This window comes from Drosophila ficusphila, unplaced genomic scaffold (genome assembly GCF_018152265.1).
Source record: "Drosophila ficusphila isolate 14025-0441.05 unplaced genomic scaffold, ASM1815226v1 contig_414, whole genome shotgun sequence".
NCBI lineage: Eukaryota > Metazoa > Arthropoda > Insecta > Diptera > Drosophilidae > Drosophila > Drosophila ficusphila.
The window spans coordinates 22,953,449-22,979,662 of record NW_025064328.1 but is presented as its reverse complement, the minus strand read 5'-3'; the positions used below and the strand labels follow the sequence as shown (position 1 = coordinate 22,979,662).

At 42.0% G+C, this 26,214-nt stretch overlaps 1 protein-coding gene across 2 annotated transcripts in view; it reads left to right on the top strand.

Moving 5' to 3' along the window:
* Nucleotides 1-26,214, top strand: part of LOC108101655 (transcriptional regulator ATRX homolog) — a 467,254-nt gene that overhangs the window by 237,197 nt on the left and 203,843 nt on the right. For both annotated transcript variants that reach the window (XR_006245477.1, XM_043208182.1), the window contains one exon: nt 23,459-23,539. Coding sequence is in view for 1 of the 2 variants with exons in the window: in XM_043208182.1 (XP_043064117.1) it covers nt 23,459-23,539 (81 nt within the window). In the remaining variant the exon portion in view is untranslated. The remainder of the gene's footprint in view (nt 1-23,458; nt 23,540-26,214) is intronic.

Sequence of the window (26,214 nt, the reverse complement as noted above, 5' to 3'; positions counted from 1 at the left end):
CAGCTTGTGAGCGACGATGTGAATCAAAAGTCCATCCAAAATTTGCTCTTTAGTAGCCAGGGTTCGGATTGCTCGAAGATGAGAATTCAGTAAATCGCTGAGCTCCCGTAGACCCTTGGCAGATCCCTTCTCGACACCCTTCAACCCAAATATAGCCTTTACGTGTGCCTGGAAATGTAAGATTTTATTATCAAATCGATTAATTAACAAATTAAAAGCCTTTTCATAGTTTTGATTCGACGGTTCTAGCAAGCAGATGGTCTCCAGAGCCACTAGACCGTAAATATTGTAATTTTTCGATACCAGTCAGCTTCTCATTATTTCCAATAACCGTGCTGAAGGTGGCGAAAAAGTCCGGCCAATCGGAGTAGGACCCATAAAACCGCGCAATCTCCAACGCTTGAAATCAAGGCTTTCTAGACCGCAAGGAAAGATCTGGATTATTTGTTATATCAAAACACGTCGAATCGGCAGCTGTGGCCCCAGCAAATTGCAATTTGCGTTGCGCCGCTAAGCCTCGATTCAGCTTAGCCTCCACATCCATTATAACTTCCGAAAACTCCATCCGTGTGTCACTCGTTATCTCGGCTAAGTCCACCCTCTCCAGCGCTGTCTGGGCAGAATCAAAGGCCAAGTTTTGTGCCTCGAGCCATTTCAACCGAGCGAGAAAATCGGCTTCATCAAACTGGGTGATATTGTTCTCCACTAAATAATTTTTTACCGCGTTGACTTGCCGTAAAATAAATTGCACCCGAAAGAATTCTATTTCACTTGGACCATTTTGAGGCTGACTTTAGTTCACAGAATTTTGCATTTTATTAATCAAAACGGTGGACGGTTATTAATCGGACGGTGGCCCAGCAGGTAGAGCGCTGGCCTCCGGTCCGGAAGGCCCGGGTTCGAGTCGAGCCCCAGGCTCCCCGAGAAAAAGAAACGGCTTCTTTTTCCAAATCTCCACCACTTCTATGCTCTATTGCTCACTTAACATTAGTAACAAATTTCGGCTCCCCGGACCCGCACACCCCCTCGTCCACGTTACTATGGACCCAACAATAGAATTTTCGTCACTCCTAGATGGCGCCAGGTGGCAACCCCACCACTAGGATAAGTCGCTACTGGCTTATCACCGGTACGATCGAAAATCAATGATAATGAATCCTCTACAAGAAATTGTAGAGGCTCTAAGCTCCCGGGTGGAGTAATAGAATGTAAATTTTTTTTAATTACAAAAAGATAAAAAATAATTTCTGAACGGATTCCCGATGCACGAAATACCCTGTGATTTAAAGCGCGAAAATTTTAAGGCACCAAGCGTCACAAAAGGTTACTGAACCTTTGTAGGTATTTCTTTGTGTGTCGAGTGTTTTTTTTCGAATCAGTAAATAGATAAGCGCTTAGTTTAGAACCGAGCTTGGCGAATGTTCAATATTTTTTGAGATGATTTATGAGCGATTGAGAGTCTGCAGACTTGGTTGTTCGGCTAAGTAACCTCGCACACAGAAAAAAACGAAGTATGGTTCCACACCAACTACAGGCAATCATAAATGCAGCGGTTTCAGCCGCATTACAGGTGCAGAAACAGGAGTTTGAAGAGAAATTGAGGGAAGTCAATGATAGGTTTGGCGCTGCGACACTATCTGCTCCTGATATTGCAGTATACTTGCCTGTTGCTGTATATCCGGTAATGTGCCTTATAACGAAGGCCTTGATGCGGTAAAATCTATGCCATAGTTTGATGGGTCATTTGTGTAGTGATACAATCAGGGTGTTTTCTCTTCAGTGGTCGCAGCAAAAGTGATCTTTATTTCATCATCTCTGTAAATGCTTAGCCTATTTCACAATCTCGTATGTGCAAGAGAGAGAAGTACATACTTAGAGATGGGTTTACATGGTGTTTCTTAAAGGAGTAAGGGGGACATAAAGGATGACTTAACTTAAGGGATACACAATAACGTTAACTGCTTATCAAGCAGTGCTTAATAATAGGTATGTGTACATAGAGCTGCTTGCTACATTTGTTTCTTGGCGGAAGGCAGCACTAGCATCATATGAGTTGTTCAGACGGTTTGACGGGATTTCTAAGCACTTTCAGGCTGTTCTCATAATCCGTAAGATTAGGGGATCTTCTGATTCTATCCATTCATCTTTTAATACTGTTCCTAATTTTGATGAAATTATAAGCCGCCTTGACTTTACCTATTCCAATAAGTGTCCATTATACTTGCTCGAGCAAGAGCTCACAACACTAAGGCAGGGGCAGATGTCTATCACACAATTTTATAAGGACGTTGAGAAGAAGCTAACACTCCTAACAAATAAGACAGCTATGACATATGAGACTGACCATGCCCGATATATGAATGATAATTTTTCATTATTCATCAAAACAAAACATGATATTTTTCCTCGTACATCTAAAGGACTATTATTTAAGCCAAAGTAATTTCTATCAATATTTCCATTAATATTTATATTTTTTCTCTTCAACAAGCTTTCGACGCAAGATATTTTGATAAAACTAATTGGACTCCCAGAATCGATCAGGCATTCTACAAGCAAGCATTGATTAAGCTGTGAACTAGAGTAAATTTTAAATGATCTTACATATTCGTTGCTTTTTGGGTTTTTCTTCTCGGTACATTGGGACACCAGGTGCTCCAGACTTCCACAGACGTAGCAAGCACCGAATTCGCGCTTAGGTTTACGGCAGTCGGCCGCGAAGTGTCCAACGGAGTTGCAGTTGAAGCATCTTTTGTTAAGCATCTGACCAGGTCCATTTGCAGCAGCTTCTTTGGGGCGTCCAGGCCCAAACGATGGTGGTTTTCGCAAAACGACTTTGGCAAATGCCTGCAACAGTTGCGAATAGGAGTTGAAGCAGTGCATGTGTGCCTGTTGTCGCAAAAGAGTATCCGGAATTCCTTCAATGATGTTGTCGATCAGTTCTTCGTCGTCCATCCGAATGTGAGAAGCTAGCCGTGTTTTGTCATTGAAGTATGTCGAAAAATCTTCAGTGTATATCCACTTGCGCGCTTGGAACTTACGGCGAGACATTGTCTTACTTTCTTTGCAATGAAAAACGTTTGCAAGCTGAGTTAGAAGCTCCGGAGCTGGCAAGGTCAGCAGATTCTCCTCAGAGTGCAACCAAACCTGGGCACGATCCTTCAACTTTGACATCACTAGCATCCGGATTACGTTGTCGCTGAGCTTATAAATTTTAGTTATAGCGTTGAGCTGTGCAATCCATGTGTTGACTGGCATGTTGCTGCTATCCGCGCCGTCAAAGATTGGAAGCATTTCCTTGCCCATAGCTAGCAAAGAGTTGTTGTTCGAAAGCGTCGTATTTTCCATGACGTTTCCGAAATCCGATGTGGCAACATTGTCTTTTTTGATGAGGCAACGTTGTCCTTTGGTATTCCGTTGTCCGAAGCGGCGGTCACACTATTTAATGGCTGACGCCGCGACACTTCCAACTTCAGCAACTCGTTTTCCAATTGGAGCAATTCCAACTGACGCTTCAGCGACTCCAATTCTGACGAAATTTCTGGAACATCCACGTGGTTCTGAGAAGTGCTGATATTTTGGGCAATCAGCGACGCAGCCTCAGCGTCAACTTCCTCGATTCCGTCGTCTGTACCTAATTCCTCGGATCCAGTTTCAGTTTCGGAGTTCTCTTTGGGGTCTAATTTTGGGCATACTCCACGGGCTTCGGGGGGCACGCCATTAACACGCGCGGCGAGCGTTGCCTTATTGCCGCTCCTCTGCATACCAAGCTCTTCAAGCCAATTCCGTAGCTCAGCTGCTGTGTAGTCGTCTGCGCCAATATTTTCAATTTTTCTACGTACTTTTACTTTTGAAATAAACTTTTAAAACTCGTAGGCAGAGTTTTAGGTGCGAGAAAAAGAAATTTTCGCACTAATCCCACTTCAGAAATTGTAGTGATACAATCAGGGTCTTGTTTCTTCAGTGGTCGCAGCAAAAGTGATCTTTATTTTATCATCTCTGTTAATGCTTAGCCTATTTCACACTCTCGTATGTGCAAGAGACGTACATACTTATAGATGGGTTTACATGGTGATTCTTAAAGGAGTAAGGGAGACATAAAGGATGACTTAACTTAAGGGATACACAATAATGTTAACTGCTTATCAAGCAGTGCTTAATAATAGGTATATGCACATAGGGCTGCTCATGGTACAATTATACAAGGTAGTCTCGTCCATGGTACCATTATACAAGGTAGTCTCGTCGGCTGCCTAATCATTCGGCTTTTTAGTCAGTGCGTTTCACATAATTTTAGTATAACAAAAAATGTAAAGGAGAAACGATTAATAGCTGCTAAGAAACATTAATTTAGATATTACAAAAATTTACTTTAATATTGACATTTATTTTAAAATTAAGAACCTAAACAAAGAAATAACTATCCAAAAAAAAAACGTTCAATTTTAAATTCAAAACTTTTAAAAATTAAATTATAAAAAACTTCAACTCATTTTTCTATAAATGAACAATTTAAGCCCCATGCACCATCTAAGGGTTAACAAAAAGCTTTATTGTCGTTTCACTCGCACTTACTACGCAGACTCCTCTCACTCGCACTTTTTGTGAGTAATGAATAACGGAGTGCTTTTGCCGACGAGACTACCTTGTATAATTGTACCATGGGGCTGCTTGGTACAAAAGCTTTTTGGCTGAAACTTTCCCAAAAGTTGTCTAGTTGTTGCACGCAGTATAGTACGGAACGAGCCGGATCGGCCGACTATATCGGATAGCTCCCATACGAGAGAATGAAATTAAAAATTCTTACTCCGTTGTTTTCGGTCAGGTCGACTTGATTCCTTCCAGATGGCGTTTTCTAACTGCTATTGAATTTCGGATTAAATTTTATCAAAATCGGATAACTCTATCATAAAGCTGCCAAAGGAAAGATCGAAAAATCTATATAGAAATAACGGATATAAAATAATATAGTACTCCGATTTTTTTTACGTTGCAGAGCAATAGGGTATTATAATTTCATTCAGAAGTTTGCAACGCAGTGAAGGAGACACCTCAGATCCTATACTTTATGGGTGATTCCATATCAGATTTACAGTCGATATTGGGAAATTCGATGAGATATTTTTTTCATGCTCTTTATCGAAAATAAATCGACACGTATTTTTTTATATGGCTCAGAAATCTACTTTTGATACCATTCTGAAATTTTACTATGTTCATCAGAAGAATTTGAAGGATTTATTGTGATAAAAAAAAAAAAATCAAAATGGTCCAAATTGGAGAAAAATTAATTTTTGTAAACATTTGAACTTTTTGTGGTGAAAAATTGTTTAAAAAAATTATTTCACGAAAGTTTTGCAAAGAAGAAGGAAGGATGAAATTTTTACTTCCTATACATTTTTTTTCTGCGACGTACGGTTATCGAGTTATTGGGGCTGGAAAACGCGACTGTCATCAAAAAAAGGGCAGTTCATCAAAAATTCAAAAAATCATAACTTTGTTAAAAAAATTTTCTGAGCCATATAAAAAAATACGTGTCGATTTATTTTCGATAAAGAGCATGAAAAAAAATATCTCATCGAATTTCCCAATATCGACTGTAAATCTGATATGGAATCACCCATATATTTAAATATTATATTTCCTATGGCAGCTATATGATAGAGTTATCCGATTTTGATCAAATTTAATCCGAAATTCAATAGCAGTTAGAAAACGCCATCTGGAAGAAATCAAGTCGATCTGATCAAAAACAGCTGCCTGAGAATATTTTATTTTATTCTCTCGTATGGGAGCTATTCGATATAGTCGGCCGATCCGGCTCGTTCCGACTTATAAACTGCGTGCAATAACTACACACCTTTTGGTAAAGTTTCAGCAAGATAGCTTTAAAACTGAGAGACTAGTTTACATAGAAACCGACAGACGGACAGACAGACAGACGGACAGACGTATTGTACATACGTTTTTGGATTCTGCTCGTGATGCTGATCAAGAATATACTCTATGTACTTTATATACCCCTTTGCTCTGCAAGGGTATAAAAATGCCATTGTTCGACCATCTCGGTATCCCTACAATAACCCCATATGGGTTGTTGCTTCAGGATCGCCTAATAAACGCTTAGTAGTCGATTTTAGAAAATTAAATTTGAAAACTATCGCCGTTAGATACCCAATTCCAAGGGCTTAATTTTTCACTACCCTCGATCTTAAGTCCGGATATTGCCATATAGAACTTTCAAAATTGGACAGGGAGAAAACTACTTTTTCGGTCAACGGAGGCAAGTACGAGTACTGCCGCCTACCTTTCGGACTAAAGATGCCTTAAGCATTTTTCAGCATTTTAGGAAGGATCTGTTACGTCTATTTGGATGACGTTATTGTCTTTTCAGAAACTGAAGAATCTCATGTTGGCCATATTGCGAGTGTCTAGGCAAAAGTCACACTTTTTTAAAGGACAAAGTAAAAGCCATCAAGGATTTTAAACAGCCAAGTAATTTGTTCGAGCTGAGATAGTTCTTAGGCTTAGCAAGTTATAGCGAAACCTTTGACAGAGTTACTGAAGGGTGAAGGTGGCAGGGTCAGCAAATACCGTTCAAAAGGTATTTCGGTGAGCTTTGATAAACACCAGTTAAGCGCATTTGATAAGCTTAGAAACATCCTTGCTTCAGAGGACGTTATTCATTTGATTTGACGATTGATGCTTCATCCTTTGGCATAGGTGCAGGCTTTTCTCAGGGAAATAGGCCTATAACGATAATATCCAGAACGTTGAAAGATAGGGAATTAAGGGGGTCTTCCTATGTGACGACCTGTTTTTTAGGGATATTTTAGGATTTTTTTTCTACGACCAGTAAATATTTAGAGCTTCAAGTTTTTTATCATTTATTAACACATATTTGGACAGTATAAATAAAAAATTTCAGCTAAAAATATTTAGTCAAACTAGAGTTACAGCGCTCTGAACACCCCCGCCTCGAAAAAAAGAGCTCCCACTTCCTCCACGATTCCGGCTGATCGGCTTATCAGAAAAAAAAAAATAAACGGCGTTTTAATTTGTAGGCTTAAAAAGCACGGCATGACCTATAATCAAATGAATATAAAAAAAAATTGGATTTTTGATAGACATTTGAAATAAAAGTTGCAAATTAGGCGTTTTTTTTTTTTTGTTTTTTGCAATAAAAAAATCGAAGTTTTGAAAATTTTCGATTGATAATAGTTCATTCCATGCGTTTACATATATTGAGTGTGCCCTGCAAATTTCAAGTAATTCGGTCCAGCCGTTTCTGAGATACAATGGAGGAAAGTTTGAAAAACACAGTTTTGAGAAAAACGCGTTTAAAGTTTCTAACTGCCAACTCAGCGCTCCGAACCGCTCTTTCTTTTACCTGCTGTATCTTTAAAACGACTTCGAATTTTCTAAAATCGCTTTAGTACCGTATTCTAGACATGTTAAGGGAGCAATTTATGAAAAAAAAAAAAATCGATTTTTTCAACCCATCACATAGGAAGACCCCCTTAAATTATGCCACGAACGAAAGGGAGTTACTGGCAAAAACTACCTCTATGGGAAAAGTGACATAAATATATTTACGGACCATCAGCCCCTTATATTTGCGGTCTCTGATAAGAATCCTAATTTAAAACTGAAGCGTTGGAAGGCCCGCATGGAAGAAAGTGGTGCAAAGGTCATGTATAAGCCAGAAAAAGAAAACTGTGTGGCGGACGCTTTGTCGCGTCGAGGTATTCACATTTTGCAAAGTTCAGCGGAGTCGGATCGAGACACTAATCACAGTAAAGAGTGATCAAAACTTGTCATTGAGGCCACGGAAAAGCCACTTAACTGTTCAAAACTAGATCGTATTGGAGAAGTCCACGTCAAATAAGCGACTCTTTATACTGTTTGGTTCTAAGACTCGCCATCGAATTGATTTTCCTGATTGGGAGCATTAGTGGACTTAGTGAAAGACGTAGTAACGCCCAACGTCGTGAACGTCATACATTGCAAGCTTCCAGTCTTGGCCCAAATTCAAGATAGTCTAGTTCGGCTCTTCCCGGCCACTAAATTTTGGTATTGTAAGTCTTGGGTGGCGGACGTTATCAAACCGGACGAGCAAAAATAGATAGTCGTTGAGTGTAACAGGGCTCATAGAGCTGACCAGGAGAATATTAAACAAGTGCTGCTCGATTATTATTTTCCAAAAATGGGCAAAATAGCGGCTGAAATCGTTCTAAACTTAGGGATTTGTCAGAAGGCAAAATATAATAGGCACCCATTAAAGCAGGAATTAGGAATGAGGCATCGTTTAACTTCGAAACTATACGGTCCATGCTGAAAAATCAATTCGATATCAACATAGCAACTGCCCAGCTCTTACAGAAGGTATTTAACCTAGGTTAGAAAGTTATAGTAAAAACCAACAAGAGATTGGGAGATAAGCTTCCGCCTTTGTATGTTGAGAACAGGGTCGATGCTGATATTGGGACAACGGTCCTAATTAATGGGAGGGTGGTCCACAAGGACAATATTCGATAAGGGCCACAAATAATATTGTTTCCTAGGCTTACTGTACCAAATTGTGGTAGGTACCCTAAACTCTGAAAACTTCCAAAGGTAGAGACTTACCATCGTTTTAGAATTGCAGGCTCAGAAGAAGGCTCACACAACCGTAGTCAATTATTTAAATTAAAAATAACTTATCTGCTCTCACTATTTCAAAAGTAAATGTTGTAAATCATTTAAAGTAAACACTAATGTCCTAAAGGCGATTCTGAAAGAGGGTTTCACAAAGGCTAACTTGCTGCTTAATGAGGCTAAGATTAAAAAACTAGCTAGTAAGAAAAAATATTGAATTTTGTAGAATTAATATTTAGATTGTACGGTACCAATTTTTTTTCAATCGCACACGAACGCCAGATACAGGGTGTGTTCAAAAAGGATCGTGAATTTTGAATTTTCGCGGCTTACCTCGTATCGAATTTCGATTTTTCTGTGGCGTTATGTTGGTACTCATGTCTCTGAAAACACAAAAAAAAAGGAAAAAACGTGTTTTCAATCGTGTTTATACGAGCAAATTTGGTTGCAGCAATCAACTTGCTGCAAATTGTTTGCATCGTGTGTTTCTAGCTTTACCTATTCAAAAAAATTGATCAAAGAACCTGCATCAAATTTTGTGTGAAAAACGAGAAGCTATCTTGGACCGAAGCAACGTTTATCGGTGTACAAAATTTTCTCAGAACGCCGAGAAGATGTGAACGACAAAGAGCGTGCCGGACGCCCGATCACCAAGTTCGGTCGAATGTGAAAGTTTTGCTGACAGTTTTCTTCGATTGCAGGGGCGTGGTGCATCATGAGTTCTTGCCACAGAACGGAAGAACGGTCAATAAGGAATATTACCTGCAACTTATGCGCAATTTGCGCGAAGCAATCCGCCAGAAACGCCCGGATTTGTGGAAGAACAAAATTTGGCTTTTGCACCACGATAACGTCCCTGCTCACACATCGTTGCTTGTGCGTGACTTTTTGTGCAAAAACAACACATTGCCCAGATCTCGCCCCCTGTGACTTTTTCTTGTTTCCTAAACTGAAGAGGCCCATGAAAGGTCGACGTTACGCTACGCTTGACGATATAAAGACGGCATCGAAGGAGGAGCTGAACAAGATTAAAAAAAAAAAATGATTTTTTGAAGTGCTTCGAAGATTGGAAAAACCGTTGGCACAAGTGCATAATATCTCATGGGGATTACTTTAAAGGGGATAAAATAGATATTCATGAATAAATAAATAATTTTTGAAAAAACACAAAATTCGCAATACTTTTTGAACACACCTCGTACACGTTAGGTCGTCTTTCATATAAGTAACTTCAAGCATTAAACGGGTGGTTAACGGCGGACCAACAATTACCGAGGGAGCTTGGAGATGAAGAGAAACTCCTTCGAAACGAAAACTGACATGTTTAAATAGAGTATGTTTTCAGGTTGGCACGGTTGCAAATCCGTCCGCCTGTACCATTAGTCTAGAAATGCTTCTTTAAGAAATTTGGTGGTTTTAGATCTCTTCCCTAGTAGTATAAGTTTCTTAAACCTCTTCATGCCATAATTGACGATGAGGGTTTTGGCTTGTCTTTGGCCTGTAGTGTTATCCCAGCAGGCTTGCCTCATATGTACCTCTTCTTTTCTTAGGTAATCTTTGACTGTGTGTCTGCCTATGCCACAGTAAGGTTCGGGTCCTATAAGGGGTCGTTCCGCCCCTAGTTTTCCCGGATATGTCTTTGTGTCCTGAAATCCATCTTAAGGACAGCCTGTTGTTGCTGCCCAGATGGTTCAATTTTGTTCTTACTTCTCGAACCAGCTTCGAGGTGATTCTATTACTGCAGAGTGCAGTGATTGCCGCTCGACTGTCCGAGACGATCGCAATGTCCTTGTTTGTGTAACCGCGCTTCATATTGAGCTCTGCACACCGTCCTATAGCGCATACTTCAGCTTGGAATATGCTGGTGTATTGGCCTAAAGATTCATGGTACTTGATTCGTGGTCCTATTACTCCAAGGCAAGTGCCTTAGTGTGTTAGAGACCCTTCCGTATACCACGCTATAGTGTGACTCGCCATGGAGTGTACTTCTTTCATGGTGGTCCATTCCTTCTTGTTGCTCAGATGAGCAGAGAAATTCTTTTCGAAGATGAATTCTACTGTCATTTCGTCCCTGGGGTGTGAGCTAAGGGAAAGTTTGACTAGTAGTTTTGCTGCATCCCTAGAACTGAGGATGCGGTCACTGCCATTACCACAAGAAGTGATTCTTAGTAGGGTGGCCTTCCGCTGTAACTCTACTAGGCAGTGTAGCGAAGTGAGTTCCATGAGAACTTCCAGTGCCGCAGTGGGGCAGGTTCTCATTGCTCCTGTCATACATATGCATGCCAGGCTTTGCAGCCTTTGGAGCTGTTTCTGTGCGGTAACGAGCCTAGCTCGTTTACCCCAGGCTACTGACCCATATGTGAGTATTGGCCTCACAATTATAAGGTATAGCCATCTGATAATTTGGGGTGAGGTCCCCCAAGATTTCCCTGCAATTTTCCGACAGGTGAAGAGAGCCCTGAGGCACTTATCCAATGTCTTTTGCATATGGGTTGCAAACGTTAGCCTCCTGTCGAAGGTAACTCCGAGGTACTTAACTTCCCGGCTTATTGCTACGGGAGTACCTAGTAGCATGATTTGTCTCATCTTCTTTAGTTTGTACTTCTTTGTAAAAGGAACAATGACTGTTTTTGCGGGGTTGAGGTTAAGTCCAACTTCCCTGCACCAGTCGAGCGTTATCTTGAGTCCGAGTTGGACAATATCGCAAAGCGTTTCTTCAAATTTCCCTTTGGCTACTATTACTATGTCATCGGCATAGCCCTGATATTGTATTCCTCTGTCGGCGAGTTTCTTTAGTAGTTCATCTACTAGTAGGCTCCACAGTAAAGGAGACAAGACTCCACCTTGCGGACATCCTCTGCTTGTGGCAACGGTCATTGTGCTGTTGCCAATGGTTGCCATTGCCTGCCTGGAGCTTAACAAGGCTCCAATCCACCTTCTTGTTGTCGCGTCTATATTCCTTCTGGCGAGGGCCGCTAAGACAGCATCATGCGACGCATTGTCAAAGGCTCCCTCTATATACAGAAAGGCGCAGATTGCACCTTCTTTGTTGTCCACTACCCCTTCAAGAGTGTGACAAAGTTGGTACTGTCTGTATGCGTGCTGCGTGGGTTGCAGCGGACAGTCCTTAAGAACTGTGCTCCTAATATGGTAGTCTACCAGCTTTTCCAACGTTTTAAGGCAAAACGAAGTTAAGCTGATAGGTCTGAAGGACTTTGGGACGTCACCGTCTTTCTTCCCTGCTTCGGGGATGAAGACCACCCTAGCTTGCGTGGCGTAACGCATTTGGGATATGTCCAATTGCTAGGCTGCTTAGCATCAGTCTCCTTAAGCGGGTTAGAAGTAGATCCAGTCCCTGCTGCAGGAATGATGGAGAGATACCATCCAGACCAGGTGACTTAAATGGTTGGAAGGTCCCAATTGCCCATTTAAGTCTCTCCAGAGAGACTAGAGACTTGGCAATTGCCCAGTCCTCTGCGCTTGGTCTGAGGTGTCTTGGAGTGGACGATGCCTCCATTGGGTTGGACGTATCTTCCGCCAGGGGTGAGCTCCCGGGGAAGTGTGTTTTAAAGAGTAAAGCTAGTTTATCCCTGTCGTCGGAAGTCTAAGAGTTGTCACATTTCCTCAGGGCTAGGTTACTTTCTGGTGCAACTTTGGCCATAGCCTTGTGCAATCTTGCCCCTTCATGGGCAGTGCTGATTGCCTCACAGAAGTCTCTGTAGTTCTTCCGTTTGGCCTTCCTGATCTCTTTGTTGTAGAGCGTCAGGGTTTGCTTGTATTGTCCTCAGTTATCCTCGCTCGTTTTTGCTCTGTTGAAGAGCCGGCGGGTGGAGATTCGGAGCCGTTCCAGGTTGTCATTCCACCATGGGGCGTCTCTATCTGCTCAGGGGAAGTTCGACTAAAAGTTTTGCTGCATCCCTAGAACTGAGGATGCGGTCACTGCCATTACCACAAGAAGTGATTCTTAGTAGGGTGGCCTTCCGCTGTAACTCTACTAGGCAGTGTAGCGAAGTGAGTTCCATGAGAACTTCCAGTGCCGCAGTGGGGCAGGTTCTCATTGCTCCTGTCATACATATGCATGCCCGTCTTTGCAGCCTTTGGAGCTGTTTCTGTGCGGTAACGAGCCTAGCTCGTTTACCCCAGGCTACTGACCCATATGTGAGTATTGGCCTCACAATTATAAGGTATAACCATCTGATAATTTGGGGTGAGGTCCCCCAAGATTTCCCTGCAATTTTCCGACAGGTGAAGAGAGCCCTGAGGCACTTATCCAATGTTTTTTGCATATGGGTTGCAAACGTTAGCCTCCTGTCGAAGGTAACTCCGAGGTACTTAACTTCCCGGCTTATTGCTACGGGAGTACCTAGTAGCATGATTTGTCTCATCTTCTTTAGTTTGTACTTCTTTGTAAAAGGAACAATGACTGTTTTTGCGGGGTTGAGGTTAAGTCCAACTTCCCTGCACCAGTCGAGCGTTATCTTGAGTCCGAGTTGGACAATATCGCAAAGCGTTTCTTCAAATTTCCCTTTGGCTACTATTACTATGTCATCGGCATAGCCCTGATATTGTATTCCTCTGTCGGCGAGTTTCTTTAGTAGTTCATCTACTAGTAGGCTCCACAGTAAAGGAGACAAGACTCCACCTTGCGGACATCCTCTGCTTGTGGCAACGGTCATTGTACTGTTGCCAATGGTCGCCATTGCCTGCCTGGAGCTTAACAAGGCTCCAATCCACCTTCTTGTTGTCGCGTCTATATTCCCTCTGGCGAGGGCCGCTAAGACAGCATCATGCGACGCATTGTCAAAGGCTCCCTCTATATACAGAAAGGCGCAGATTGCACCTTCTTTGTTGTCCACTACCCCTTCAAGAGTGTGACAAAGTTGGTACTGTCTGTATGCGTGCTGCGTGGGTTGCAGCGGACAGTCCTTAAGAACTGTGCTCCTAATATGGTAGTCTACCAGCTTTTCCAGCTTTTTTTCTTTTAAGGCAAAACGAAGTTAAGCTGATAGGTCTGAAGGACTTTGGGACGTCACCGTCTTTCTTCCCTGCTTCGGGGATGAAGACCACCCTAGCTTGCGTGGCGTAACGCATTTGGGATGTGTCCAATTGCTAGGCTGCTTAGCATCAGTCTCCTTAAGCGGGTTAGGAGTAGATCCAGTCCCTGCTGTAGGAATGTTGGAGAGATACCATCCAGACCAGGTGACTTAAATGGTTGGAAGGACCCAATTGCCCATTTAAGTCTCTCCGGAGAGACTAGAGACTTGGCAATTGCCCAGTCCTCTGCGCTTGGTCTGAGGTGTCTTGGAGTGGACGATGCCTCCATTGGGTTGGACGTATCTTCCGCCAGGGGTGAGCTCCCGGGGAAGTGTGTTTTAAAGAGTAAAGCTAGTTTATCCCTGTCGTCGGAAGTCTAAGAGTTGTCACATTTCCTCAGGGCTAGGTTACTTTCTGGTGCAACTTTGGCCATAGCCTTGTGCAATCTTGCCCCTTCATGGGCAGTGCTGATTGCCTCACAGAAGTCTCTGTAGTTCTTCCGTTTGGCCTTCCTGATCTCTTTGTTGTAGAGCGTCAGGGTTTGCTTGTATTGTCCTCAGTTATCCTCGCTCGTTTTTGCTCTGTTGAAGAGCCGGCGGGTGGAGATTCGGAGCCGTTCCAGGTTGTCATTCCACCATGGGGCGTCTCTATCTGCTTTCCGTCTGCCAAGAGGGCAACTGTCCTCAAAAGCATTGGTTATCTTCTTGCAGAGGTTATCCACTGCCTGATCCAATTCTAAAGAATGTCTGGGTATACCTAACGGTTCGTTAGAGAGATTGAGCTCAAGGGAGGACTTGAACCAATCCCAGTTCGTTTTCTTGGGATTCCTTTTGGGGGCGTCCCTAGCGGTGTTGAAGTCTACTTCAAATCTAATGATTCGGTGATCCGACATTGATTCCTCTGGCGACACATGCCAGTCCTTAATAAGTGGTCCTAGAGACCTGCTCATCAGAGTTATGTCTAGGACCTCCTCTCTTACTCTAGTAATGAATGTCGGTGTGGACCCGACATTACCGATTTCTAGGTTACTATTTACAATAAATTCTATTAGCTGCTCACCTTTGTTGTTGACGTCGGTGCTTCCCCATATCACGTGATGTGCATTGGCGTCACACCCGATGATTAGGGGCATCTTCTTCCTCCTGTAGCATTCCACGAGTCCGATGATTTCCGGTGGTGGGCATGCTGCATCCCCAGAAAAATACGCCGATGCTATGGCGTTCGCTGGTAACTTTCCTGTGCCGCTCACAGTTACCGCGACACAGTCACTACTTAGGAACTCTGAAAAGATATTATAATTGATATCTTTTCTTATTAATATGCATGCTCCGGGGTGTGCACCCCGTTGGTCGCATATTACCTTTGATTCCTTGTTGTACAGGCCTTTAATGCCCTGATTGCACCAAGGCTCCTGTATGAGAGCTAGCCAGAGATGTTGGTTGGTGAATAACCTGGCCAGGACGGCTGATGCCGCCTTGGCTCGGTGTAGGTTCACCTGGGCTAGCCTGTATGCACCCATCACTGGAGCGGATGCTCCATCTTTGGTGAAGGGGGCGGGTGTTCCCCTTCACTGCCATCGGTCAGAGTGACGTCGGCCTCCATTTCGTCGTTATAGTCCAGGAGAGACGCATGTGTCGACTCCTGGGAGGGCGTAGGATGCTCCTCATCCTCACATCAATGGCGGCGCTAGGGTCCTCCTCTGTACCCATAGGCTCCTGTGGCTCGTCGAGAGATTCCTCGACCTCCACTTTGCCATCTGGGGGACCAGAGGGCGCTTCTTCTGCTGCGACCATCTTTGCCGCCTTTCTTAGCCGACTCACCGAGACGGTACCGAACCTAAAGTTGAGCTGGTGCCCTCTAGCTACGATCTCGTCTCGGGTGAGCTGGTCGATCCCGATGACAAGGAGTGCCCCGCCTCCATCGTTCTTCCGGGAGACCACTTTCCAGGCATCCGTCTCCAGCCTGTTCTGGCGCCCGAGCATCATGAGGAGTTCCTCATTATCTCTTTTCGCGCTTCTGGGGCAGAAGACCGTGAGGCTATGTGCCGCGGGGATATCTTCTCCCACCTTGGTTTCTAGGGGCACGCCCTTCCACGTTCTGAGCAAGGGCACAACGGCCCGCAGCCAGTCCGCTGAGTCCTGGTCCAGGCAGTCGATGAGGAGGTATCCTACCCCTAAACGCGACTGCCGTGTCCCATGCCGACGTGATTACGTCGTCCATAATAGCCTCCTCCAACTCGGACAGCTCTTCATGGCTCAAATGCACCTGTTGGTACTCCTCAGGTAACACCGTCACTCTGACCCTCTTGGCGGCCTCCGCATAGGAGGTGTGTGTGCCAGTGAGAGGGGCTGTGGAGATGGAGGGTGGCTGCTTCACTTCAACCTTTTTGGGGTGTCCGTCGGAGGGGTGAGGGTGCTGTTACCCCGGTTGCTGGCAGGTGCACTACTATCTCTGAGGTATCATTTTATTTTGGACCCCGGCAGGCCTCTCCTGTTGGGGTCGTCTAGGCCTCCAGGCTGTCCTTTGGCTGGAAGGACATCCGTCTCCATGGCAGGCCTGGTCCTCTGTCCAGCCGCGTGGGGTGGACGAACCAGCCGGGATGGTCCTGCTGGTCGCGCACGTTCCTGGACTGGAACAGTTGACCTTTGTGGGGGATGTCCCACATTCTGCGTCCGAGACGCACTCCTGGCGGTGGCTGCGCTCCTGGGTGGGGATGGTCCCACCTGTGGTCGCTCTCCGTCGAGGAGTTGCGGAGAAAGTATGGTCCACCCGGGCAGAGATCCCCCATACCCGGGTAAGGCGCGGTTAGGACAGGCGGTCGCCACTTGCCTGAACCGTCCGTGAGAGACTGGGCTATTTGTTAATCCGGGCCCCCAGCCAGGCTGACTATCGGCAAAAATGTTCCATGCTTTACCAGACTTTTCAGCATTTGATGGAATAATAGGCTTCGACCTGTTGGAACAGGTAGGGATATCTTGCTGGCTAGCATCCGGCCAACTAAAATGGGGCACGGAAGTAGAATAAAATTCATTCCATACCTGTTTAGACGTCAATTTCAGTAACGTGGATTGCTCATTTTCCGAAAATGATAAAGGACAGGAAAAAGTCTTTCGCTGATTCTAATGAGCCCTTCCCTATATTACGTCGGTGTTAGCTACCATCAGGATGATGAAGAGCCTTTTTTCGCGAAAATATATCCTTACATTATGGGGACATCAGATTTCGTTAACAGCGAAATTGAAGAGCTGCTGAAAAACGGTATTATCCAAAAACTAGTCTTGCCATACAACAACCCAATTTGGTAGTAGACGGAGCAGGGAATCGAAATATGCGTCTAGTAATAGACTTTCGCAAGTTGAACGAAAGGACGATATCCGACAAATACCCGATGCCAAACCTCTCGATTACTTTGGGAATTTTGGGCAAAGCCAAGTTTTTCTCCACTCTTGATCTTAAATCTGGATATCATTAAATCAGTCTCGCAGAGCGTGACCGCGAGATAACTTCTTTTTCAGTTAATGGGGGAAAGTATGAGTTTCGTGACTCTAGTTTGGTCTCGAAAATGCAGCCAGCGTTTTTCAGAGAACTATTGACGATATTCTGAGGTAGATGATGTAATTATCTTCTCAGAAGACGAGAACTCTTACATAAAACATATTGACTGGGTTCTGAAAAGCGTATACGACGTCATCATGAGAGTCTATGTGCAAAAATCACTTTTTTTTTAGAAAAGCGTGAGCTTTTTATGGTTTATAGTTATCAATAATGAAGCTACAACAGACCCAGAAAAAGTCATGGCCAAAAATGTTTTTGAGGTAAGGTCATTTATAGGTCTTGCGAGCTATTATAAATGATTTATTAAAAATTTCGCATCAATAGCAAAACCAATTTCCAACATCCTAAAAGGTGGAAGGGAACTATAAGCTATAGTATGGGCACTGGCTAAACAAATGCTTTCCACTGTGACCTGCAGACCATGGCTCTAATACAAGACGAGGTGGTAAGGAGTTTCATTGCAAAAATTGTGTGACAGATATATTCACTGTCGAGGAAAAAAAGGAAGTCCAATGGCCAGGTATAGCGCTTCTATAGCATTGGTGCATAAAAATCGACAAGGGGATAAGTGATACTATAGAGATCATCATAAACCGCGAGAATTGGTGCAAGCAAAGATTCGAAATGCCCAAAACGCACTCAGAACAAGGGGAAATGTTTCCAAACAAAACAGAGTCTGTGGCGTAGAAGAAGGTTGCGCAAGCGGACCTGGGGACCATGGTCCTCAATAAGGGGAGGGTGGTCCACAAAAACAACCTGAGGTAGTTCAACCAATAAAAGGACATCCGAGGACCACGTAGTTCCAGGTATATTAAAATCACCTAGAACTACTAACTGATCCATATCGGACAAAGAACTCGAAATTGATTTTATACCTGATAGGTGCCTAAAATAATCCTCAAGTTCGGACGAAGGAGGTATGTAAGAGCAGGTAATAAAAATTAACCTGCCAGCGACAGACAGTTTTACGCATAAAAATTCAAGCTCAAAGTTCAAATGATCTTCTGTCAAATCCTCTTCTGACGTGAGGTTAGCGTCCACTGCAATAAAGACGCCCCCTCCCCGTCTAGAGGGACGGTCATGCCTATAAATTGTGTACTTACCGGGAAAAACTTCGGAGCTAAAGATCTCTGGCTTTAACCAGGTTTCTGTGAACACAATAACTTGGGATGCAAACGAAAAGCTATCAGTATACAATTTGGTTAGCTTGCTACGCAAACTTCTTTTATTCTGATAGCTAATTAGGAGGTTAGTGGTTAGTTTTTTGGGGGTAAAGACGGCGCGGTTTGTTGGTCCCGGCCGGGGAGTTTAATTCCCGTAGGGCCTTTCTTTTTATTTTCGCTACGAACTCCTTAACCACCATTTTTGCCGGCCAAAAGTCGCTCGAGCATATGGTGTTAAAAAGTTCGTCAGGAACACTTATCTTGAAAGATTAAATGTTCCTAGCGTATGAAAAGTTGAATTTTTCCACCTTCACTTTATCGGCATTAATTTTGTCTTTAATGTAAGACGAGACATCAAATGATGTGAGATCAGGGGCCAGCCGAGAAACAAATATTTGTCTCATTTGTGGAACCACTATGAGGGGTTTTGCTACTGCAGGCAGTGGGCCTCTTGTGGGGGTATATTTGGTTGGTTAGGTGGAATTACATTTTGAGAACCACCTTCAGACAAATCGGAACTTTTTATAGGCGTTGGACTACTCTCCACTGTGGCTTGATCGGGGTCCGAATCTTTTTTGGCTGCCGATCTTAGCAACATTTGAGGGGTTGCTAAAGTCCGCTGCTCATCCGCAGAGGAGTTCTGCCGGTCGCTTCGGAGTTGCGGGACGATTCCCTCAGGCGTACCACCAGCAGCCTTCTTGCGCTTCGGGGACTCCTCTAATAGCTTAAGGCTATTAAACTGCGAGTCCAGCGCTAAGAGGAGATCATTAGCCCTGGCAAAGCTATCTCTAGCTATGCCAAAACTAGCGATCAGTCCCTTAAATCCGCCTTTAGTTTGGCTCATGAAGGACTTCATTTCCTTCGCAACTTCGCGACAAGCTTCGCAGCAGAACTGCAAACCAAGACTTTTACTTAGATCGTCACTTGTCCGCCCTGTGAATCCAGCGCACTTAATGTGTACCATCCTGTCACAAAGCCAACAAGTGAGTTTACCCTGCTCAGGCTTTATTAGCTGAAGGCAGGTTTTTTTTAAGCAGACATTGTAAGATTCCATGTTTATTATGCTATGGACCACTGTGCCGAGAGGAAATCAAATCGAAATTTGTAGGCGAGCAACTCAAATGTACCGCAAGAGCGTATAAATTGCACGCTTAGAACTTTCGAGTATGTTAGTACAAAAGAGAAAAGCGGGAGAGCGGGAGAGCGGGTCAGTTAATAAGCATGCACTTCTAACAACAACACTACTGTTGACGGACGAAGCACAAAAGCAAGTAGTCAAAAAGACAAAAATCAGATCGTTAAAGTTTATTATTTTATAATAAAACGCACAAAATTCACTCGCGAAGCGAACGGGTTTGAAAGCAAATGTATTTAAATGTATAAATAATCAAATTTAAAACAAAAACCACCGCTGGTTTGTATAGATAAAAATGAAAAATTCGGAGCGCACAAAAAAACACGACCGTTCACTTGAAGAGAGCGATAATCTTCTTCATCTATCTATCTTTTAAGACACTCGGCGAAAGATTTAGAACAAATTAAATTCAGTGAATCGCAATTTGTTAACTCAGATAAACTTACCGCAACAGTTAATCAAATTCTGAAATCAGTAAAAAAAAAAAACCAAAATTGACACGGATCACTTATACGAGACATTGCTTGCTCGAAATAGGACGACTATGATGGAATTGCAGAACCTAATGCTCGCTATAGCTCTTGCAAAAATCAATATAGTTAGCCCAAACATCCTAGACCACGCAGACTTTGAAAATATTTGGCTTGAGGAGCCCACCTATCAGCGACTCACCAGGAGCAGAAGCTCGGCTGTCCAACTAAAGAAGGTGATTATCGAAATCGGGTCGGCCTAGGGCAGCCTCAATCTGTGTCAATCGCTGACACAGCATTTGACCAATAATTAAAAGAGAGCAGTTCAACATAAATTCGGTTGGCGATGGAGATACTGGTGTCCCTTATATCCACAGGCCATCAATAGGAGAGGCTCCTAATTAAATACTTTGGTGGGACACTAGGTGTTCCCTGTCGCGTCCACTTTTTTACGTAAGTCTGTCTGTCCGTCTGCCTGTTTCTATGTAACCTAGTCTTTCAGTTGTAAAGCTATATTTTTGAAGCTTTACCAATGCTCTAAAATTAGGAAGTTCTTTTATTTTTCGGGGATAATTTTTCGCATATGGTGATTTTTTTTACCCTTGCTTAGACCCCATAAAGTATATACAGTAGAATCCTGATATAACGACTCCGCTTATAGTGTCCGTCCGGGTATAGCGACGAAAACTCGATGGCTTGATTGGTTCCCAGACAGACTTATACACTTATATCCTTTTTCTAGTGCGTCTTCCGGGTATAACGACGAAAACTCGTCTTTCCCTTGAAAGTCGCTATAAGCGGATTCTACTGTATATTCTCAGCATCAGCATCACGATCGGAATCCAAATACGTATGTACGTCTGTCCGTCTGTCTGTCTGCCCGTCTGTCCTCCTGTTGGTTTCTGTGTAAACTAGTCTCTCAGTTTTGAAGCTATCTTGCTGAAACTTTCCCAAAAGGTGTGTAGTTATTGCACGCAGTTTATAAGTCGGAACGAGCCGGATCGGCCGACTATATCGGATAGCGAGAGAATGAAATAAAAAATTCTCAGGCAGCTGTTTTTGATCAGATCGATTTGATAACTCTGTCATATAGCTGCCATAGGAGAGATCAAAAAATATATTAGGTTGTTTGGTAATGACATACCGGATTTTTCATTAAAATTTCGCGCTTCGCTTGTGAAGTCAAATATAATTGTATCTGGCAATGCTGTATATCGTTTGAAAGGTATTGGCATCACCTTTAAAATTACATTTAATTTACATGAGCTTCCACGTTAAAAAATTAGAATCGATTGAAATGAAATGACAAACGCAAAAATTCGGGCAATTTTGAAATTTTATTTCGCACTGGGAAAAACTGCTGCGGAATCTCGCAGAGAGATTATTGCTGTCTTAGGAGATAACAAACTTTCGATTCAAACCGCCGAACAGTGGTTTAGGCGATTCCGAAGTGTCAATTTTGATACCGAAACACCGAAGCCTTCCGGACGACCAGTGACCGTTGGTACGGAAAAAATCATGGAAATAGTGGATCGAGATCGTCATGTGACTATTAGAACCATCGCAGAGGAGCTGCAACTAATCACGGAAACCGTCCATAGGCATTTAAAGTCGAAAAATTTAACAAAAAAGCTCGATGTATGGGTTCCTCATGAGTTATCCAAAAAAAAACCTTTTCGACCATGTATCAATCTGCGAATCTTTGTTGCACCGTAATAAACTCGACTCATTTCTGGATCGGTTAGTCACTGGTGATGAAAAATGGATCACATGTGACAACAAAAAGCGTAAAAGATCCTGGTCGAAGCACGGTGAGTCATCTCAAACGGTGGCAAAGCCAGGACTGACGGCTCAGAAGGTGTTGCTGAGTGTATGGTGGGATATCAGAGGAATTATCCATTATGAAGTGAACGACTGGAGCGGTTGAAGATTGGACTATGTTAAAATCGTCGTCAAAAATCAATAAAGAAACCGGTATGTCACTACCAAACAACCTAATAAAATACAGGGTGGGCCATTTAAATTTGACCCATTTGGCAACCCTATAACTTTTGACAGCGTCTACAGTTCGTCAAATGTCATACCACGTTGGAAGCGTCAGTCGAGGACAATTGATACCATGGAACAATACACTCCAAAGGAACGCGCTCAAATTGTTCAGCTCTACATTGAAAATAAATTCTCAAATCATCATGTCAGACGAGGCACATTTCTTGATGAATGGAGGCGTAAATAAGCAAAATTGTCGATTTTATGCCACCGCAAATCCTCAATTAATCGAAGAACAGCCACTTTACGACCAAAAAGTTACAGTTTGGTGCGGTGTTTGCGCGAATATGATCATCGGACCGTATTTTTTTGAAGACAATGATGGAGCCACGATAACCGTCAATGGTGAGCGTTATCGAGCAATGATAACCGAATTTCTGATGCCTATTATTCGTGAAAATGTCATGGATAACTTCTGGTTTCAACAGGACAGGGCAACTTGCCATACAGCTAGAGCAACAATCGATTTATTGCGAACATTGTTCCCTGGGCGGGTGATATCGAAAAGTGGTGATTTTGACTGGCCCGCAACATCACCAGATTTGACGGCATCAGACTTTTATTTGTGGGGTTATTTGAAATACAAGGTATACGCTAATAAACCAAAAACCTTAAGTCAACTAAAAGACAACATTAGACGTGAAATAGCCGCCATATCGTCTGAAGCATTGTCCAAAGTCATGGAAAATTCTGAAAAAAGAATGCATTCGGCTGTCAGAGCTAAAGGTGCCCATTTACGTGATATCATTTTTAATAATAATTTGTAAAAAATCTTCTTGGACCAAAATAAATGATTGTGGAATAAAAAAAAATTGTCCACTTTTTTTGTTTTTGTTTTAAGAATCAAGTGGGTCAACTTTAAATGGCCACCCCTGTATATGTAAATAATGGTTTGTTTGGATTGTTTTAAATCCCACGGGCATGATTTTTGGAACTACAAATTTTTAAAATACACTTAAATCGAGAAAAAAAATTTCATCAAAATTGGAGTATTATATCATATATTGTAGTTGCCATAGGAAAGATCGAAAAATCTATATAGAAATAACGGAAATAAAATCATAACATCGTTGTTTTTCATCAGACAATCATGATTTTTGGAATTCAGAGTTTTCTAACTACTCTTGAATTGCATAATAAATTTCATCCAAATCGGTCATCTGTATGATATAGCTCTCATATGAACAACATGGAAAATTAATAGAAAAATCTTCAAAGCTTCCATGTTGATTAGCCTTTATGTATTTTGTTCGACATATTTAATGACTGCAAGGGTATATAAGCTTCGGCTTGCCGAAGCTAGCTTCCTTTCTTGTTTTTTATTATGCTAAGCAACTCTATTACGATAAAGATTCAGACGATGTACTTTATACACTTTTTGTTGATAAATTTTTTCAATTTCAACTTGATTTCAGAGGAAAGAAGCACAGTTGCTAAAATCATTTTTACCGCAAAAGTTCGAATATGTTTTGTTCATTCCCATGACGTCAGTACAGGTGCGTATTTAAAAACCTTTATTTATCTATTTATTCAATCATAGATCAAAATGAACACATTTATTAATCTAATAGTGATGGTTGCCCCCACATTTACGGGCCCTCCACAAAAAATGCGAACAAATTTTTTTAATTTTTTAATGCGGAAATCGTGTTGCGTTTGTACCTATCGATGATGGTGACTAATTGTACGAGTGAAAGATCGTTTTCGAAAATTAAATTGATCAAAATCTACTTCGTTCGAGCATGGGAGAATATCGACTGGTTCGTTCGATACTTTTGATGATACTGTTAAGAATTTTGCGAATGAAAAATGCCGTAAAAAGTCTTTTTCTTATAAAAATTCGAAAGTATGTCTGTTTTTACTGTGTACAGATGCAATTTTAAACAATTTACTTATGTTGTACTCTACTCTTGTACGCTGTATTAGATGACTAAGTTAAAATTGTGATAATAAATAAATAAAATGAATTGAAGACTTAATTATTTTGCATAATGTAAATCATTTCTGACCGCCAAAAGGCTCCCACACAATGATCGGCCCTGTGCCCCCACATTCTTAATCCGACCCTGGGTGTAATAATAGTGTACTACTAGTATATACCCTTGCAGGTAACTATGGTATATACTATAGTATAGTAATCTATAGTAACAAAATCTTTTCATATTGTTATACCCTTGCAGAGAAAAAGGATTTTATAAATTCAGTCAGAAGTTTGCAACGCAGTAAAGGAGACACCTCAGACCCCATAAAATACCTATGTATATATATTCTTGATCACCATCACTATCTGAATCGAAATACGTCTGTCCTTCTGTCTGTTTCTACGCAAACTAGTCTCTCAGTTTAAAAGCTATATTGCTGAAACTTTACCAAAAGTTGTGTAGTTATTGCACGCAGTATATAAGTCGGAACGGGCCGGATCGGGCGACAATATCGAGTAGCTCCCATACGAGAGATTGAAAAAAGTGCGTGCGTACAAAGTACACATGTCAGAAGAGAAACTTCTTTGGCGAACTAATTTATCAGTCTTGTCTATATTTATACATATCTAAAACTTTAGATTTCCGAGACTTAACGAAAGGGAATAAGGAAAATATGTTAGGAATTTAATTGTCATTAAAATATTACAAGTTAATTAAATTTTGTTTCTGAACTTAAAATTTAGAAAAGCGAATATATCAAATATTTTTATTTTATGGAAAATGATTTATTGAATTATTAAAAGACGAGTGGCAAGTTGAAATGCAGCATGTTATTTGTAAGTATTAAAACTACCAAACCTTCAAACCAATTAGCCTAAAATTTGTAAATAAACAAAAAGATAACAGATATATAACTTACTTCGAGTAACTGCTTAGAACAGGACGACTTTAAAATTTATCACAAAATATTATATAATTCATAAAGTTTATTTATAAATTTAACTCACTGTATATACACTGCGTAAGTGCTAATAATATTGTAAATAGATAAAAATCTGCGTTTACTGCAAATGACGTTATGTGATAGATTTGCAATCTAAAGTTCTAATAATTACCCTGCAGTTCTGGCTGTCACCTGGTTTCTCGTGGCATTCAAGCCATCAATGTGTAGGAAAGGAAAAGAAACATTCCTAAGTTTCCCTCTCTTTCTCACTCTTATAATACGATTCCGTTGCTTGCATCCGACGGCGGCCCGACTCCAAATTTGTCTTCTATTCTTTCGTTTTTCTAATTGCACTGTCGTCATTCTCCGTTAGAAACAAAAAATTGGTTTCCCATGGAAAATACGGCTGAGGGGCGCTCGACTTATGTATACTCTTTTGATGTTAAAGTTCTTCAAATATTAAATATAATGTATATGTCGGATCGAATGAAATGGGGCCTACTTTGTTCTCTTGGTCAGAACAGGTGAAGCGGGGCCTTCTTTAATGTGAAGCAGGGACAATTAAAAAAGGAAGTTAGAAATTGAGTGAAAGCATGGCAGAGCAGGACAGATTTAGACTGCTGCCAAGTGAGGTCTGTTTGTTAAGCGCTGACATACATGTTAGAAAGAGATGGCTAACAATGTATAAGAATTGAGTAGAAAGTATAAATTTGGAAAGTAGACTCTTGGGAAGTCAGTTCAGAAAGCGCCTGACAATCGAACGGAACTTGCTGCTGAGGATTTTAGTTAAAGTGATGGAAAAGACAAACGACCCTCCGACATCAGAAGTGGGATTCGCCTAGCCTACAGACAATACTCCTGGACAATATATGGCAGCGTTGGAAGCCCAGAACCGAACCCTGATGGAGCCAATAAAATCTATGCAGACACCAAGAACTTCGGCAGCGGACGATAAGGCTACGCATGTCACCTTACCAAAATTTAATCCCGATGGTGCCGGAGCAGACGCCTCAGCCTGGTGTACAACAGTCGACCTCATATATAGAAGAAGAAGAAGATGTACGAAAAGCGTGTGGACTCTTGCACTGTGGCCTCGCCAAAGGGAAAAATAAATGTATCCGGTGAGCTCATTCCATTTTGCTTTGACTCCGGAGCAGAGTGCTCATTAGTTAAGGAAAGTGTTGCAGAGAAATTTAAAGGAAAAGACTTAATAATATTGTAAAACTGAATGGCATAGGTAACGACTTCATCTGTAGCACAATGCAAATTCTTTCCAATATAAATGTTGAACAGTATTGCTACATAG